Genomic DNA, 19,371 nt, shown 5'->3' on the forward strand with positions numbered 1-19,371 from the left:
TGATAGGAATACCTGTAGGCAATACCTAATAGCACCAATCTCAAATCCCTAGCTAGGGAAAGGATCAGAAGAGCTGTGTGTTGTTATAAAGAATGCTCCTCGAGTATCTCTACCTTTGCACTTTTCCCTGAGCTCAATGTAAAAAGTACTTCCTCTTTGTGTTTTTAGGTGTAATGGCTATTGAGAATGCTGGGACTGTTTCCAGAGGAAATACCACTCCTGCACATCCCATCATGGAAAAGAAAGAATTTGAAGAGTGCAAGCCAGAGATAATGGCACGAGGGCACTGGAACAACAAGCTGGAGTTTTTGTTGTCAGTTGCTGGGGAAATCATTGGATTGGGAAACGTCTGGAGATTTCCTTATCTCTGTTACAAAAATGGAGGTGGTAGGTACAGGGCACTATTCTGAATAAACACTTTTCAAATGTAAAATGCCTCAATTACAATTCACCCATTTTTGGTAAATTCTAGCCTCTAGAAAAACTGGTAAACTGAAGACTGTGATCAAGTATGGCATGTTGCTGGAAAGATAACCTATGTCCATTTCAAAAGTAAATCTAGATTTTTTCAGATAGACATGGGTTGAAAATAAATCAGAGCCATTGATGGATATAGCACATGTTCTGCCAATATATGAAATTTCAATGCTTTTGGAAGACATTTATTCTCTGGCACTTCTTCTGAGGCTTTCTTTTGTGGGCGGGCATGCGGTTTCCTCAGAGCGGGGAGTTCTGTGACAGTGCTGGCAATCCTCCATGCTCTCATTTGAAACTTACTTTCAGGCATCTCACCCCTGGCAATCCACCATGCTCTCATTCTGAACTTACTTTCAGGTGCCTAGCCCATCTATGTTGCTCCCTATGCTACTTTTCCTCTCCCTGCGGAGTTTCTATCAGGAGTCGCCTTCCTGGACGCCATTATTCCAGTCCTTTTTCTCTCCCTGAAACCCTTGTGAGAATTTACAAGGAATAATAGTGTACCCAGTCGAAGATGGCTGTCACAGTATTAAAATCTGTTACATTTTTCCCATTCCAATATGGACTTTTAGGTATTTTCTGTTCCTTTGGCTCAGATAAAGGAGGGAAATTGCTTCATACGTTGTGGTGCAGTGCTTCATTGAGACCTGTTGTTTTGCTCCAGTGTTCCTGCTTGAATGACAGCTCTTTCTTGTGGTTTTGCTAGTTATCAATATATACTTCTTTCTTATGGGTTATCCTGCTCCTCCAGTCCTCTCCTGATTCCTCCTTGGAATTCTTCTAGAAGGATCTCCTCTGCCCCATTGGTGTCTCCGAGCTTGAGCCTTGGTAAGCATTGGTCAGTGTCCCACTGCAGGACTTGCGAATCCTCGCTGAGTTTTTTTGCCTTTGGAATTTTTTCACTATTTGGGGCCTTTTCTGGGGGTACCTTCTGTTTAGCAGCTCCCTCGTGTCAGTAGCAACATGGCTACTGAATGAGGTCGCCCATACCTCTATCAGACAAAGGTCGTGAAAACCTGGGCTGTTGATTGGACTGTGTTGCAGACAAAGACTCTCCATTAGGTTGCAGCTTCATGACATAACAGAACAAATTTTGATTTTGGTTTCTTGATTTGGATGAGCAGTAGTGTTCATGTGATTCATGTGCTGCTTTTAGGTGTCTCCTTTGGTCAAATGTTTGTTTCAGTGGTTAATGGTATTGTGAGCAGATGGAGTGGCTAATTTGAGTACTTGCCGTCTGAGAGGATTGCTAAATGTATTAGTCATCTCAATGTATGCGTTTGAGGTAATTTGTATCTTTTTAAGGATCCACAGTATTCCTTATGCCTGCACTTGGGATGTTGGGCAGGGGTTTTATGACGAATGGGGTACTGTTTTGAGCTTGATGAAGTCCCACTAAATGGCACCTCTGTGCTATGGATGAGAAGTCACATCTTAATATTTGTGCTAATTATGATAGAAGCAGGTGGCAAACCAGATTGGAATGATGTGGGATGTAATCTAGTGGTGTCACGGAGAATTGGAAGTAGCAGGGTATTATTGGAATGAGCTGCAAATGCTTTGAAGAGCAGATGGTATTAGATATTGTGAGGTATAGGCTATGTTTGCTATGCTGTTGGATAAAGGTTTCAGTTTAAGAAGCTTTGAAATTGGGATTTGTTCACAAGTACTGCTGCCTCGCTTGAAGCAAGCTCTCAGAACTTGGTGATGAGCAAATTAAAGGGATCTTTTAAGAAACTGGGTTGTTGGTTTACTGGGGTGGGAGCCCTGGTCAAGCAGCAGCCAACATCTCTGTCAGGATAAGACACAAGCAGACCTCAAATTAAACTGTGCTCAACCCTCCTGGCAGCTTGACATAGAGCAGTCAGACTTAACTTAGAAGCAATGGGTAAAATATTTGTGCAACACTTCAAACAGTAACACAGTGTAACCACACCACAAAAGAAGCCCAAAACATAGTTAGAAGAATAGAGTAGAATATAAAAAATATAAAAATATATGAATGACAAAAATCCAATTAGTAGAATCTGAGACATCGAATTTTGAAGTTTTCAGTAAATAATAGCACCAAAAGCACAAGAAGCTATTGGGTATATTTGGTTGCACTGGACCGGGACGAAGTCACATATTCAGGCCGAACACAAAGGAGCGCAGGCTGGCTACAGGGACTCAGTTAGATCCACTGAATAACGTACCTGTAATTCTGGTTGTGGAGTGTTGCGTGGATCTGTGACAAAGATGTGTCATACAGCTGAGGCTCTGCATCCGTTCCAAGATGCGGAGCGGTTGGGTTGCAAGGTCCTGTTGGGCCAGCATAGAGGATCCCTTTGACGGGGCTTGCAATGTGAAGGTCATATCAGGTCATGGAGGTGTAGCACAGGCAAGATGATGCATTGGTTCTGATAGGAGGTGAAGCTGAGATGCAGAATTTTGGTGTCATAGAGGTTGCCATCGACAAGGGATGTAGAAGCTATGCTGGGGATAGTGGTGTACAACAGCGGTTCCAAAGATGATATGTCAGTCCCAAGATGCGGATTACTGTGGTGGTGCGAGTCTTTTGCACCAGTTTCAATCCACGCAGTAGTGATGTTACGCAAGTTCTGCTGAGGAATATATTGATCCATAGAGGAGATGCGTTGGCTCTGCTCAAGGATGCACCACTCAGCAGAGGCAGTTCATCAGTTCCACTGGCAAGCACATTAGACCTACCGCCACGGGTCCAGTACAATGATGGCACCACTTGGCAAGGCAGACACACAAGTAGTAGAGTCTAGGTGCAGAAGCAGGATGGTTGGAAGTCTTTATGTCCCTGAGACCTCAGATCAGGAGGCCTTCCAACTAGCCCTTGGAGTCACTCTGGGTTCTGAATTCAAGAGTTACAGGTCCAGTCCTTCTTACCCAGCCAAGAGGGCAGCAGGCTGCAGGTCAGCACAACAAAGCAGGAGCCCAGCAAAGTTGCAGTCCTTCTTCCTGGTAGAGTATCCATAGGTCTAGAAGTGTTCGGAAGTGGTGGTGTCTGAGTTTCAATTCTTATATACTGTTGTGCCCTTCAAGTTAGGAGACTTCAAAGACATGCTTTTGAAGTACACAGATGTCCTGCTCCAACTCCAGACTAACTACAGGAGGTATACAGCTCTTTGTGTGGGGACAACATGGTCTAATCTGAGGTAGAAACACCATTGACTACAGACATTCATGCACTTTTAAAGAATAATGGAAGGAATCAGAAGTTATGCATCTTTTTATCATTGATGCATTGATGCATTTTCTGTTCACTCATCACATTTCACTGCACATTGACTTCACTTGTATGAGCACTGGATCTATTTCTTTTCATCTTTTAAAAAAAAGGAAAACAACTGTTAAATTATATTGCATAAATATATTTATAAAAAAGAAATTGCAGGGTGGAAATACATTCTTATACAGTGTAAACTGCTTGATCTTTAAAGGTATGTAACTTTTCTTGTTGGGGATATCAAAGGTAGTAGGTTAACCACTGGGTTACTATACATATAACGCAAGTAACCTATAGTGTTTTCTATATAGTATATAGAGATTTGGGTTCTAGGATTGATATCACAATGAATCACTATTTTATTTTATATAAACATTCTAAAAGTGGCATTTTCAGAATTGCAAATTAGAAGCCAACTTTACCGTAAGTTAGGATTTTAAATTGTGATTCCAGAGACACCAAACTTGAGGGAATTATATTTTCCCATTTGGAAGTTACACTTATAAACTGTAATAAGGCAACTCCAATGTTATCCAATGGGATAGGCTTTGCAGTTGTGAAAAATGACTTTAAGAGTTTTTCACTACCAGGACATGTACAACTTAAAGGTGCGTGTCCTATTTCTTAAATACATTGCACTCTGCCATCTGGGTTGTTCAGGGCCTACCCCAGGGGTGACATATGTTTTAAAGAGAAACGTTTGTACTTGGCAACCAAATAGGATCCCTGATCCTGGCCGAGGTGATTATAACCCGGTGGTCGGACAGATAGGATTGCAGCAGCCCAACCGCCACTGCGAGTTTGCCAGTCCATGGACCACCAAACATGTGATTAGGCCTTAGGTCTGCAACAATTACAGAGAATTCAGAGCCCAGAAAAAAACTAATGGCTCACACAGAGACAGGTGTGAAAGCTTGTGAAGTTAATCTGGAACAAGGAAAATGACAAAAATAGAAACAAAAATAAGAAATATGAAAATCAAACGAAAGGTAAAAGGTTGTGGAAAATGTAAAAAGGTGAATCATTTTGTTATTGTTTGTAAAGCAAAATTTCAACACTGGCAAAGAAGGAGGCTGAAGAAAAGCAGGAAGAGAAAATACAATAAATATGAGACAAGTATAAGATCAAGATTGTGAATGCACACAAGAAACAACAAAGGAAGACAACATGGCTGACCAATTATGCATGATGTAAGAGTCAAAGGAAACTTAAATAAGAAATGTGTATAATCAAAGAGACACTACATGGAAAATACTTTCTGTAGATATTTTATCTGGATATCAAGAGGTGCCATATGTACTAGGCAGTAGAGCACCATGTATTATTATATGCATTACCAAATTTTAGAAACTGCAAGAGAAACCCATTCTGGGTACCCCAACCATAGGTATTTTTCATTTTCCATGATGAAAGGATCCTGGCCAATGTCTTTTGAGTAATGTTGCAACTCAGGTCAAGGGGCCTCATTATGAGTTTGTTGGTCTTATGACTGCCTAACTATTGATGGTGGTCGGATCTCCGCAGTCCTGGCAGTCCGACCTTCCGATTATACCCCTTGCAGTAGGACCACCACCACCGCCGTGATCACAAAATCACAAAATCCTATATGAAAAAAAATCTAGGTTTGTTTAAAGGACTGGGAAAAATAAATATAAACTGACTACATATAAATTAATTCATCAAGCCTGAGGGCAAATTGAACAAAAAGTGCCAATTCATCTACAAAAAAGTAGAAGATGAAATTAACTGTGTGGTGCAGCAAAGTTTCAATGTGCCAGCAAAAGTTCCAATACCCTGGGTATCACCTATTTTGTGGTTCAATAATACAACATTAGGATATGATCAGCTTTAGGATGTTACAAATTTAGGACATACATACATACATACATAGGAGAGTGAAAAACATAGCCATTGCCCACATTTAGATGATTTGATAAAGATTCTTAATGGCCCCACAGTATTTTCAATACTGTATTTATGTAAAATAAATGATCAGTCATATATATATATAATCAAGATATAACAACATTTTTGTTGCATCTAAAGTTGTTCAAATTCACAAGATTACATTTTGGAATATATTTGGCTGAAGAGCTATTTCAGGAAACTTTAGAGAACAACATTTAGGGCCTCATTACGAGACTGGTGGGCTGACCATCGGCCCGCCAGCCCTGTGGAGAGGAGACCACCGCGGACATGGGAGTCTCTTCCCGCCAGGCTGACTACAAGGTTTTCAGTGGGCTGACTGGCATAATCCTCCAAAATCTGAGGTTTCCGCCAGTGAGCCCAATGGAGACAGTGAGGCAGCCTCGGAATACACACTGTCTGCTGTAACTGCTACCCCCAGCACTGGCTTTCCACCAGGTTTTTCATGGTAGGGACCCCGCCATAAAAAGGCTGGTGGAAACTGGACTCCTGATCAGCACAGCTGAGTTCAGCGCCACTGTTGCTGAAGATGACTCTGACCACCGCCACCCTGTCAGGAACCATGTCGGTGGCAGCGGGCCCCTGACAGTCCAACTGCCAGGGTTGTAATTTGGCAGTCTGATCACTGGGAGTGTGGCGGTCCAACCATCACCACAAGTCTGGCGGTTTTAAGACCACCAGGCTCATAATGAGGCCCTTGTCCAATGAAAACTGCAATAATTCCAGTGATGACATATTTGCCCAACCCAACAGGAACATTGATTGCACTCTCATAAAAGTTTGTAAGCTTATAGCAGATGCTGGTTAGACATTAATGGGAAAAAGATGTGAAATCATTAAACTGGAGTCAATTTTCATGGGAGTATCATGCAATAGAAACTTCATAAAAATTTGCAGTATAACTAAATGATGTGCCTGAAAATAGATCATTTTTATGACTGCGTAGCTATTGCTCACAATATGTAAAGGACAATTCCACTACAAGTGCTCTGCTGAAGAGGATACCCAAGAAATGAAACATTTTCACTGGGATGAGAAAAGTGAAATGATACTTCCAAATATAAAAGAAGGCATACTGCAACACATCTATCCTATTTTGATCCCACATTATGTACGGAACTACTGGTGGATGGAAGCTTGGTTCAACTAGGAGAAATGCTAGTACAACACAAACCATTAATAAACACCTCGAGCTAAGGTTTCTTATGCCAGTAGCAGCACAACAGACATTATGAAGTACTCACAACAAGAGAAAGGCAGCATAGCAGTAGTATGAGCACACTTATTTATTGCAAGCCATTTGTAATCATACCCGACCACCAATCATTGGTCATATATGGAAATTCAAGAGCAAAAATGCCTCTACCCATAGAGAGATGTGGTATGAGACTAATGGACTACAAATTTGGAACCATTTGCAAACCTGGAAAAAAATAAAATCCTGCATGTTATATGTCCCAATATCCTGCTGAAAACATAGTGACTCTATTGCGGAGGAATATTTGTATTTTTGGCTTATATCTTAACTTCTCTAAAAAAGAGTTGATAGAGGCATCAGCAAACAGTAGTACCATACAAGAAGTGAAAAATGTGCTATAACTAGGCATATAAATGATGTGGGGTGTTTTTCACCTCAAAAAACAAAGGAGAGATTTATAATCTGATTAATTTCTAATAAATAAATATCCAAGAGGTGCTATCTGTGGTGTCTAATAAAGAGGAACAAAATTCATTATTTTGAATGCAATGCAATGTGTAAAAGACATTGTGTCTGAATTTCACTGAAGAGTAACTGCAATAAAAAATTATATGTGAAAAAGTTTGATTCCCAAGGATGGTGAAGAAGATTATGTTAGCTTCTCATTTGTGTCTGTATACAGCTAGAAAGCCCTTTCCTGAACAACTGAAAATGCCTGAACTACCTTATTTGTATCTTAGATGATTATTCACATATTTTACTGATACCACAGGTTTTATCAACTTCAGCATCTGTTGCATTTCCTGTTTAGATTATATCTTCTTGACTTGGGAGAAACCAGAAGTTCTAAAAACAGATTTTGGCCCCTGCTTATTCAAAAGAAAGTAGAGGAAATATATTAATTACATGGGAGTTGTTCACTGGAAAGTATTGTTGATGGGGCCATAAGCAAATGGAATGGTAGAGAAACCAATGAATACAATCAAAAGAACAAGAGCTCAAGTAACTGTAAACCAGGTTTGGTGTCAAGTCTTATGATTTTATATAAGGACTTTTCATAGTTAAACAGTAAGCTGCACTTCCAAACTCTTGTTTGGACAAAGTCAAAGTCAGCAGACATGGGTGGTGAAGAGGTTGTGGAAGATCAAAGATAGGTTGAACAAAAGATGAAGACTGAGCAGACAGGTCCAAGATGCAGCAATTGGTGGCAAAGCACCTGTAAACAAAGTGCCTTAATACAAGGCTGGTGGTCCAAAGATTGCCCGCCTCGTGGTTCGGTCTGACCACCATGGCTGTGGTGGTCTGACCTCCCCATTATGACTTTGGCGGGCAGAAGGCCAACCTACTGCCGCCCTCGCCAGGATCAGTGATCCCGACGGGCTGATGGTCCCGGTTGAACACAGCGCTGCCCTGATGATTACAATCTTGTTCTCAGCCAAGCTTTTCATGGCAGTCTGACTTCCATGAAAAGGCTGACGGAGAACAAGTGCAGGGGGTCGCAGGGGGCCCTTGCCTAGCACCCTTGAAGTGCACACTGTCTGCACAGCTGGTGTCTCCTGCGTGCCGATGACAATGCTGCTGCATCTTTCCCACTGGGATGACTGGCAGACACTTTGATTTACAATGGTCAGCCCAGTTGGAAAGTCGTAATGGGGCAGGCGGGGAGGTTGCCAGCACTGCAGTGACCTCCCCGTCAGGAGCTTTGCGAATGGATGTTTCCATCTGCCAAGCTCATAAAGCCCCAAAGTCCGATAGCATGTTTCAACTGGTTTTATTCCTGAATATCGACTAGAAAACTATTAGCCTATCAAACTATCAAGGTCAAAATTACCGAAATACTACACTTCTAAATGAAATAAAAGAAACATTGATTCAAAAATGTTGCCTGTAAAAATATCTAATACAGAAATGAAGGTTACAATAATGCTGAGTTTACAAATTAATGTTAGAATCAGTAAAATAATGAAAACCAAAATAGATTGCTAAGACATATTGATAGGCGTGTTTAAAAATATTAAATATACCTACCTAAGGACAAGTAATTTAACATTTTAAGAAGTTGAATACTTTTTAACATGTATTTTATAAAAAGTGAAGTAAAAGTAGTTTGTAATTTTTATTTAAAATGTGTAATTTGAATTACAAGTACTAAAAATATATAACTTCTGTAAACTAAAAAATACTTCACTTACAAAGCATGGATCAATTGAAAACAAAACTATTTTTAAAATAATCTGTATAGCTGGGTATGAAAAATAATGTAATATGTTCACAAATAAAATAATTGTTTACATATTTCAAATATAAAATGTTCTTATAAATCTACAAAAATGTAAAAAGATTTGTTAAACACATTGTATTTTTCAACGAATTAATATATATTTGTGGGGGTCATATTCACTATTATAACACCAGTCCAACTGAAATTGGGGACCATTCCTCTTTTTATTTATGTGAGGAGGCTAGCTGCAATCCAAGTAACTTTGGAGATGATTCATATATTTTATTGGGTCCAATTTGCTAGTCTAACTCCAGTCCAACTAACATTAAGGAAAAAGAATACATTTGGGAGTAAGATTACTAATCCCCAATGCACACTAAGCAACATTGGTGAAAGTTTTAGACTCTGGAGGTGCCAGATTGATCGACTACCAGGCCCTGAGCCCAAACCCCTGCTGCATCCCAACACCTGCTGTGTATGGGTTTTGGCCATGTACGTTGTAAGGTTGCACGTGGCTGAACCCTGCCATCTGCCTCTTGCTGGTGGCAAAAATGCCTGTGATCACCCAACTTCCACCACGATTGCCCTATCTCCCACAGTATAAATGGTGTTATTTCAGGGAAGACTTACTGACTTTGTCAAAGGCACATAACACCAACATATAAAAAGTGGACCTATTTGACTTTATCAAAGGGTCAGTATATTAATATATAAAAGGCAGAACTATTGTCTTTGTTAAAAAAGCAATAATTATAATCAAATGTATATTTCATTAATACACACATTGCAATGGTTAATAAATGTGATTATCATAAACACGTTTAATATAGTTTTATTATTAAAATATCAACATGTCTCTGAGACTCTCTTTTAACATTTTTCAGCTCATAAAAAGCAGCCATTAAAACAATCAAAAGAGGACCCTGCACGCCAGCTGAAGAGCACAGAGTTCCAGCTAGGAGTGCTTTAAAAAATATGTCATGCTGTCCTAGGGTCATGAATTTAATGACCCACGAGACTTACTGTTTTTGCAATGTTGCTGTGGGGGCTGCTGAATTCCTTGTAGCCGCTTACATTGTAAAAAAATGATTGATAATGTCCCTGCCCCTTCTAGGCGAACCACCAGGATTCAAGAAAAATAGTGAAAAGTTCTTGCAGGGCATTAATGGGGCACTCCAAGCCAGAGCAGTGAATAATAAACGTGTGTCTCCTGACAATAATTTATTATCCTACCTGGGACACCAACATCTTTAAATTGTGTTGAGGTCCACAAAATGGTCCAGACACACTGGCTCCCTGCAGACAGACCGATAGGTCACGCAGGAGCCAGCAACACATTTTTATTTGTCTATTTTTTTAAACTGGGTGCCCCGGTACCCGCCATGAACCTTAATTTCTTGAAAACTACTGAATAGAATTAAACACTCTCTAGGCCTTGATCTTGTTTTCTGTCAAATTCGGTATAACTCCGTTCAGCCATTTCGGCTGTAGCAGTGTTTGATTTTCCTATTGAAAAGGAATGGGAAAAATATGTTTTGGGACCCCTTTGTCTCAGCCTCTGCTTGATGGTTCATAGCAAAAATGTTCCACTAAAGAAATGAGGTGGAGGATGGTTTCTTTGGAAAAGTTTTGTGAAGATTTGTGAAACGGTCACAAAGTTATTAGCAAACCTAAAATGGTTTTCCTATGGAAACGTGGTCCTAACTATAACTACCCAGTGACAACAATGATCAAAATGATCATTACAGATGCATACATGTTATGTGTAGAGGATTCTAATGTAATGCTGATTTCTGGTGAAGCGTATGATGTTAAAAGATGTTATGGCACCCAATAAGTGAGACTATTGGCCTCAGTATGATTTTGGCACACAGAAAAGCCTGTCCACCGAAATTCAGATGGGGAGGTTGCCGCCATTGTGGCTGCCACCCCGCTATGCCCAATACAAGTTCCCCGCTGGGTCAGCTGGCGGAAACCTCAGTTTCCGCCCGGTGGCCTAGCAAGAAATGGCCTACAGCATTGTCTACGGCTTGTAATAGAGCTGGTGGCAATGCTGTAGTGCCCAGGATGCTGGCCAGGGGGCCCTTGCATGCCAAGTGCTTGGGCATTGCAGGGGCCCCCTTGGAGCCCCATTCCCGTTCTCTGCCAGCCTTTCCATGGTGGTGCTACTGCCATGAAATCGTTGGCAGAGAACAAAGTCATAATCCCCAGGGAAGTGCTGCCCTGGCAGATTAGGACCCCCAGGACCACTAGAAAGACTAATCCTGGTGGAGCTGGTGGTCCAACTGCAGCATTTCTGCTGTGGTCGTAATTTGGTGCTTGGACCACCGCATTGGCGGTGATCCGACCGCCTCTGCAAACCCGTTGGTCATGAGACCAATGATGGGCCTATGTTGTAGTCCCTTTTTTATGTTTATATGTTTCCACTTTATTGCCATATATGTGATCCAAGCCGCAGTCTGTGGATGAAATGCATCATGAGCTGACAAGTGAAATAAAAACCTTGCACCCCGGGGTTCACTTCATTCTCCAGTGAGGTTTTTGCATTGAATATCACCCAGTGGTGGTCGTCACTGGGTAGTTATATTTAGGTCGCATTTAACTAGGAAATACGTTTTTATGTTGCTAATAACTTTAGCACCATTTGACAAATCTCCACAAAACCTCCCAAAAAGATGCTCTTTTCTGCCTTGTGTGTTCATGGAAGGTTTTGGATTGATCCAGTAGGCAAGGCCCGAGAAAAAATTGAGGTCTCAAAAACCAAACTCCTCATGCATTTTCAATTGACTTCTTTAAGAACAGCTAGCCTCAAAATCTGCTGAAAGGAATTACACCAAATTTAGCAGAAAGCTAGATCTTGGTCCTCAGGTTATGCTTTTTTTAATTTTGTGTAAATCCATTCGGCAGTTTTTGAGAAATTAAGGTTTAAAAATATTTGTATATCTGGACAGTTGGATCCATGAGAGGGTTGTGAGTTTCATAGGAGTGTTTGGGTTTGTGCAGGGAGCTTTTTTCCCTTGGGCCATCTCCTTAAGTCAGACTACTGTAGAGCGAGTGCTGATTGGCTGCCTTCAACATGAGAAAAATATTACTGGTAGCAATTACAGGACGGGGGAACACAGTCCTCTCTCTTGAAGTAAAAAGAAATCATGATATATGGTGACCCCTAGGCACCATGGGGGGAACAAGACGGATCACCCTCGAGTCACATTTTGCAAGATCCCGCAAGACCCCCTCAGGATCACAGCAAAAAAAAGTCAGTCACCATTTAAAATAGGTGGAGGGGGACATCAGTAGGGGTCCCTTCCCCAGTCCATATAGGGCCCTGGGGACCCCATCTCCTGGGGTGGGTATTCATAGCAGAAAGGGGCTTTGCAGCCCCCTACCTGACTCCCTGAGCCTTTAATGGCCCCGGGAAATGTATCCTCTGGGGCCGGCGCACTTGCTGCGTCTCAGAGATCCCACCCCGGAACAGAGTATTTTCCCTACCTGCACCAGGCAGCAGGCAGGGATACACAAGTTTTCTCCGTTCTGGCAGGAGCATTTTCAAATCTTCTGCCAAATGGGAGCAAAAACAAGGTCTGCTCTCCGCAAGTGTGAGCTTTAAAAATGCTCCTGCTGGCTGGGAGCAGACTATTGATCTGTTTCCCTGCCTCCACTAATACAGAAACAAAACAGTTATTGCCACTGTCTGGTGGGAGCAGCATACATCTACACCCAGTGGGTAGGAACAATGCCAGCTCCTGCACCATGTGGGGAGCCAGCTGGGGCTATGGGGCCCTGGGGCTCCTACAGCTGTCCCCAACGTGTGCTTGGGGGGCTTCGGGGCACTCACCTGTTTAAAAGGGGCCAAAATCCACTTGGGAGGGTGGGCCAAGTGCTCACCTCCCCTTTAAAAAAAAATTAATAGACTGCCCTGGGGGATGGGGTGCCTGAGAAGGCTCGGGGAGGGCACCATGTGGCCCCCTCCTCTTTTAAATAAGGCACAGGGTCAGTGGATGGGTTATCTGTGGATAATGAAGGCTCAGAAAAGGGTGCCATAACAGTTCCTGTAATTCCACTGAAAATGTGATGGATAGCCTGGCAAACATTTAATTTTTTTTATTTTCCAAAACAAAATCCTTAAGCAGGATTTTTTTATTTTATTATAAAAGTCAATGACCCATAACCATCATGGTAGTTTTCTCAAAAGGTAGACACGTAGCAAAACCTTGATTGGCCCTCACTATGCTGAGCCATCAGAGATGAATGTCAGTTTCGGAGATGGAGTATTCTCTGCCACTGACATACTGTAGTTCTGCCTGACTCTAATTGAGGTGGGCAGACCTTCAGTTTGGCGGTGAGTGTACTGGGTCTCCTTTGAGACAGAGTACCCTTTCTGCCAAACTCTAAATCGAACCTTTGCCATTATTTTGGAGCACAGATTCTTCCAGCGGGGCAAGGCTGCAGGCTTTGTCTGAAGAGGGCTCCACAAGACTGAATACCTTCTCCATGAGGAACTGCTGAATTGGATAAGCTGCTGTGTAAAATCTCTGATTTAGAACAACCTGAATATATCGTCCAGCGGCAACGCAACTTTGACTGATTCATCACAGTCCTCTGGAGGATTTTGGAGTCAAAGGTTTCAAAGTCACCGGTTTCATGAGATGATAGGAGGAATACAATAACCAGAGGGTCAACGACACTTGAGACAACACATGGGGGCTAAGACTCACTCCAGCAGCAGCAGAGTCCAGGGTAGGTCTAGTTATAACTGGTCAGCTGGCCAGTTGCAGAATATGACTCTTGTAGCTCATTGTATCCCTTTAGCTTGACACAGAGGTCCACATTATGAACCATATAGCACAGGTCTTTGTCCTGGGGACAGGAAGGAGAGCAGGTCTAGACTTCAAGACTTTCTCAGGGCACAGACAGCAGGTTCAGTCTTCTTCTGTTCTTCCATGGGTCCAGAAAGTGTTCTCAGGAGGGTACTGTGGGTGCCACATTTCTGTGTGGCACCGGCCTGTGAGTAGGGGCAATTCCTGGCCATTCCCTAAACAACAGGATAACAAATTCTGCTTTTGCAGCACTTCACCGTACCAATTTCTTTCTTAATTCAAGATGGTGAATCTCTTATCCTCTTGCCAAGAGGCCTGTGTGCCCACCCCAGAGGTGAAGCCAAAGGGAATGAGCAACCCGTCCAATCTAAAATGTTTTTTGGGCTAGCCCCCTCCTACTGGGAAAAGAGCCTGTCTGGCTGTGGGAACAAAGAGCCTTTGGTGGTAATCAAGTTCCAGGGCTAAGCCCAATGGTCATTTCGCCAGAGGAACAGAAAGGCCACCCATACCCTAGGCCTTTGTCATATTCTAGGAACAGTTTTCACACCTCCTCCAGGTGCTATTAAGCTGTAAGGTGACGGTTGGAGATCATGCAAATGGGCATCTAGTGGCTTTAGCCAGGGGAACAATAGCTTTCTAAAAGTACTTTTTCAAAATAGTCCAAAAATTAAAGGTGTAGCTGCCTCCTACTGGAGATATCATTAATAAATATAAGATTGTATCTCAGTGCTTTCCTATGGATCAGCTAACCCTTTTACATGATAAAGACATGTGCAACATTAAGCTTGTAATGCTCTACTTTAAATACCATTCACTGCCCTATGGGAAGTAAGGCCTACTTACAGGTCATTTAATATTTAAAAGTCGGGTTTGGGCCTGTCAGAAGAGGTTATTTTTACAAATTAAATGTGCAGTTTCAAATTGTACAGCCAGGCGACACATGGTAGGCCTGCAATCATGTTTACACTACCACTGTGGTGAATGGCACAAAGAGTGCTGCAGTTTACTTGTGACATAAAACTTACAGGCCCTGGGTACACTTTTGTACGAAATAGATGGTATTTATCGGTAAGTTAAATATAGCAATCAGGGGTATGCCAGTTTCATCACGTTAAAAAGGGAGCACAGCAAGTGCACAGAGTTCTACAACCAATAAAAACAGTCAAGGCAACAATCTGGGGATACACAATGCAACAATGGTCATTTCCTGAAATCACTGTGAAGGTAAGGGCATTCATTAGATCAAAACTATTTTTTTCAGTTTTTTATTTTGTAGGATTATCACCAAATCTTTTGATTCCCAACAGGCACCTTCTTCTAGCTAAGCTTTATCATCAATTCTCACAATGGCTTCTAGTTTCTCCTATTCTTCTTTGGGAAGTCTGTACAAATTATGGAAATACATATTGTCCTACTGTTAATTAATGCTAAAAAAAATCAAAGACCTTTTAGAGGTCAATAATTTAATTGGGATTTGAAAGTGGGGAGTGAATCACTTTCCCTGGCAAGAAAGTGACCTGCAATCGCTGCTCCAGTCTAGAGGACAGTCTTGGGCAAAGTAGAGATTTCACAGTATATAATCCACATTACAGTCTTACTTGCTTTTCTTCTGCAGTTAGACTTTTTGATATTACCAATCTGCATTGGTTCATTAAGGGACTTCAATTTTTTCTGCATTATCCACTCTGTTCTTTAAATGTACCCTTTTAGGATAAAAGGGTCTTTCTTGGTGTTTTTGTTTTTTCTGTGCATCAACTTGTAGGATTACATGTGTCATTGCCTATGATGTTGTAGACAGAATCATTACCATAGTAAAAGACCCTGTAAAATGAGGCAGCCACATATTCATCTGGCCAGGCCTGCCTCAGACACTAATGGCCCTATTGTATTGCATTTTATTGTAATCGTATTTATTTAGCGCTTACTACCCCTTACGAGGCGTCGAAGCGCTTTTCGATGAGTAGCACGCTACTCTGGAACCCAACAAGAATTAGTGATGGATTAGTATCGTTAAATAATGAGTACAGTTTTAGTATTATTATGAGTTAATTTGAGCCTGGGATATGGGAGTTTGTTAGTTAGATGGACTGGAGTAATGGAGGGGTGGAGGAGGAAAGAAATCCAGAAATGTTAATTGGGAGTATATCCTTCATTTACTCAGCCCAAAGGCTTGGGATGAGTAAAGGGGGGCGGAGGGCAAAGAGTATGTGGAAGGGATAGGGAGAGCATAGTAGCAGGGTGAGATAAATGCAGGCGAATTTAGTAGGGTTGTGTGGGAGGTCACAGTAGTAGAGTGAGGTTTGGTGAGTTAGATGTGGAAGCGGAGGGAAGACCTTAGGCAGAGATATTTAGGAGATGTAAGTGGTAGAAGGGATTTGGGATGAGTCAGAGTGAGAATGGAGGATAGTTTGATAGAGACATGACATAAGAGTGATGAGTAGATAAGTGTGATAAGATGAGCAGGAATTCAGATATCTAGTATAACAACCCACCCAGGAGCCATGCAATGATCCACGAACATGCCAAGCACAGAAACATATATATATATATATATATACATACACACATATATACATATACATATATATACACACATGAATACACACACATACAATACATAATTAGAACCATGGGTAAAAAATACTTAGTCAAACAGGTTTAAAGAGTGTGTGTGTATTTTATTGTTATGACATAGTAGCAATCCATTTTTTCTAAAGAAACTATAAATAAATAGAAATATACATATAATCTGAAAATATGGTTAAGTACAAGCAGGACATTCACGTAAATAGTGTTGAGGCTTAGGCCTACAGGGACACAGGTGTCAGTGTCACCATAGATACTGAAGACTAAGGGCCAGATGTAGAAAAATCTACAAGTCGCAAAAACGGATGCAGAATGGTGTCTCAGACACCTTCTGCGACTCGCTATGGGGTCGCAAAGACCCACCTCATCAATATTCATGAGGTGGGTCGCATTTTGCGACCCCATAGCGAGTCCCTGCACTCACAGGGATGGTGGCCTGCTGTAGTCAGCAGACCTCCATGTCTTACTGCTTTATAAATAAAGCATTTTTTTTTTTTTTCATTTTGCAGCCCGTTTTCCTTAAAGGAAAACGAGTTGCAAAATGAAAAATAAACCGAAACCATTTGGTTTCGTTTTTTCCCCCAGAGTAGGCAGTGGTTCATAGGACCACTGCCTGCTCTGAAATTATTATTATTATTATTATTATTATTATTATTATTTTTTTTTTAAATCGACATTCACAAAGGGGAAGGGGTCCCATGGGGACCCCTCCCCTTTTGCGAATGTGTTACCACCAGTGTGGCATTGGTGGTAACTGCGAGTTAGTTTGCGACCGCATTCACGGTCACAAAGCAACTCTGAATTGCGATGCGAGTCGCAAATAGGAAGGGAACACCCCTTCCTATTTGCGAGTCGCGATCCCAAATTGCGAGTCGGTAGCGACTCGCAATTTGGGAATGTGCATCGCGTGAGGACGTTTGCATGGCGCAAACTGCATTTTTTGCAGTTTGCGCCATGCAAACGGCGTGCTACATCTGGCCCTTAGTGTCACCTGCACAACACCTCCTTGGTCACCAGTACCAAGTCACTGATGTGAATAACTCCACTCAGCCCTTCCCCTAATCTGTATTACACTTTAGCTGGGGTGGAGTTACTGGCCCTAAACAGGTGGTAGTCTCACCTAACCTACCTGTTGTGTCTCTTAGGGAATGACCTAGAGACCTCAGATTGGGTTGAGGTAGAGTTCCTTGCACAACCCAAACATTTGCTCCCTTTACTCTCTAAGCAGACTAAAGAGCAAAGTAGAGAAGTAGCCCTGGAGCCTTGAATAATCGCCCAGGACACTCCTAAAACACAGGCAAGCAGGATAACAAATTATTCACTGCCCATCCTCCCACTAAGGATCCCGTTCCTCTGAGGGAAAATACCACCTCCATGGTGGAGCCAGTACCACAGGAGCCAAAAGCTATCACAGCTGAGCTCCCAGGGGGTAAACATACCCCCTATGGAAGGAACTTAACACAGAAAAGCAAACTTTCCCTGTCTTACAAAACTTGGAGCAACCCTCTTGCCCTCCCAGAGAAACTTTTGTGCAGCAACCCTGTCCTGCTCTACCCCAGGTAGGATAGCAATCCTGTCCTCCTTTAGAGCCTTTAAGACCCGTATTTTGTCCTGCTCTAGCCCTGCTAAGACAGCACCCATGTCTAGCTTTAAAATCCTTAGGACAGCAACTGCGTCCTAACAGAGCCCCAGAGACAGTCATCCTGCCCTACTCCTCACTTTTACCACACCTTAGAAATAGGCAATCACAGGATACACAGTTTAAATCTACTTCAGGCAGAAGTAACCAAACAGGGTGGTTCACCTCCCCACAGGGAAGGAACCACATAGTGGATGATAAAGGGAGTAACCACTCTACTGCAGAGCTACTCTCCACTTATCACCACTTAGACAAAGTCCCAACTGTCCAAGGTTATAAAGTGGGTGGTGGGGGTGGACGGGCAGAACGGGGACAAGTAGCCTCTTTCTGCTTGGTTAACCCCACTTTTTACCTGTTTGTCAGTGTGTTTGTTGACTGTGTTCACTGGGATCCTGCTAACCAGGAACGTAGTGACTATGCTCGCTCTTCTACATTTGGTAGCTGGTAAGAAAGCAAGTTACTTACCTGTAACTACAGTTATCCAGTATTGGTATCTTTCATAAACTCACATGCTTGACTCATCCCCTAAGTTGGAGTCCCACGGTACATGAAACGCAATAAACCAAAATGTTTTCCCTATAGGCTATAATGGTAACCCAAATCACTCATATAGCCCAAGTCCTTTGGTGAAAAGGACCAACACCTGGCTGCTGGCCAATCGGGCACACGCACCCTCTAGAACACTCCCCAGAGAGGCTCTTTCCCTCGGATTTTCTTGCACAAGAGTGAAGACCATGGCCTGAGAAGGAAATGCGAGCATCTAAGGGGAGGAGGGTGGGTCACATGTGACTTTATGAAAGATACCAATACAGCATAACTGTAGTTACAGGTAAGTACCTTGTTTTCTTATCCAGTATTGGATCTTTCATAAATTCACCTGCTTGAGTCTTAATAGTCAACAGTGCTCTTTAATAAACGTCATGCAAGCCGTGGATGGTGGGTGCGAGCATTGAAATCTTCTAAAACATTACCAAATAACATGCTTATAAATCTTGTATTATAAGTATACACAAATACACATATATATAGATATATATAAAAACAGAATCAGAAACGATATTGCATAGCAAGTATATATATATTGTTGCATATAGAATGGTCTCTACAAAATAAAGGAAATATCTCACCTTCGTGAAAGAGGTGCAGTAAGACAGCCTGTCCAACTAGTTAGTTCTTTGCGATGACTCCCAGACTTGTGGTCGAGGTCCATCACTTGTGAAGAATTTGCCTTAGTACCCATATTATATGGTCTGAAAAACATCATGACTC

General features: G+C 42.0%; 1 protein-coding gene across 1 annotated transcript in view; it reads left to right on the plus strand.

Annotated features, from left to right (window-relative positions):
- Positions 1–217: 217 nt before the first annotated feature.
- Positions 218–19,371, plus strand: part of LOC138287577 (sodium- and chloride-dependent GABA transporter 2-like) — a 731,527-nt gene continuing 712,373 nt past the window's right edge. The window contains exon 1 of the mRNA XM_069228135.1: positions 218–387. Within this exon, the coding sequence (XP_069084236.1) occupies positions 234–387 (154 nt within the window). The 5' untranslated portion in view covers positions 218–233. The remainder of the gene's footprint in view (positions 388–19,371) is intronic.

Source organism: Pleurodeles waltl, chromosome 4_1 (assembly GCF_031143425.1).
Source record: "Pleurodeles waltl isolate 20211129_DDA chromosome 4_1, aPleWal1.hap1.20221129, whole genome shotgun sequence".
Classification (NCBI taxonomy): Eukaryota; Metazoa; Chordata; class Amphibia; order Caudata; family Salamandridae; genus Pleurodeles; species Pleurodeles waltl.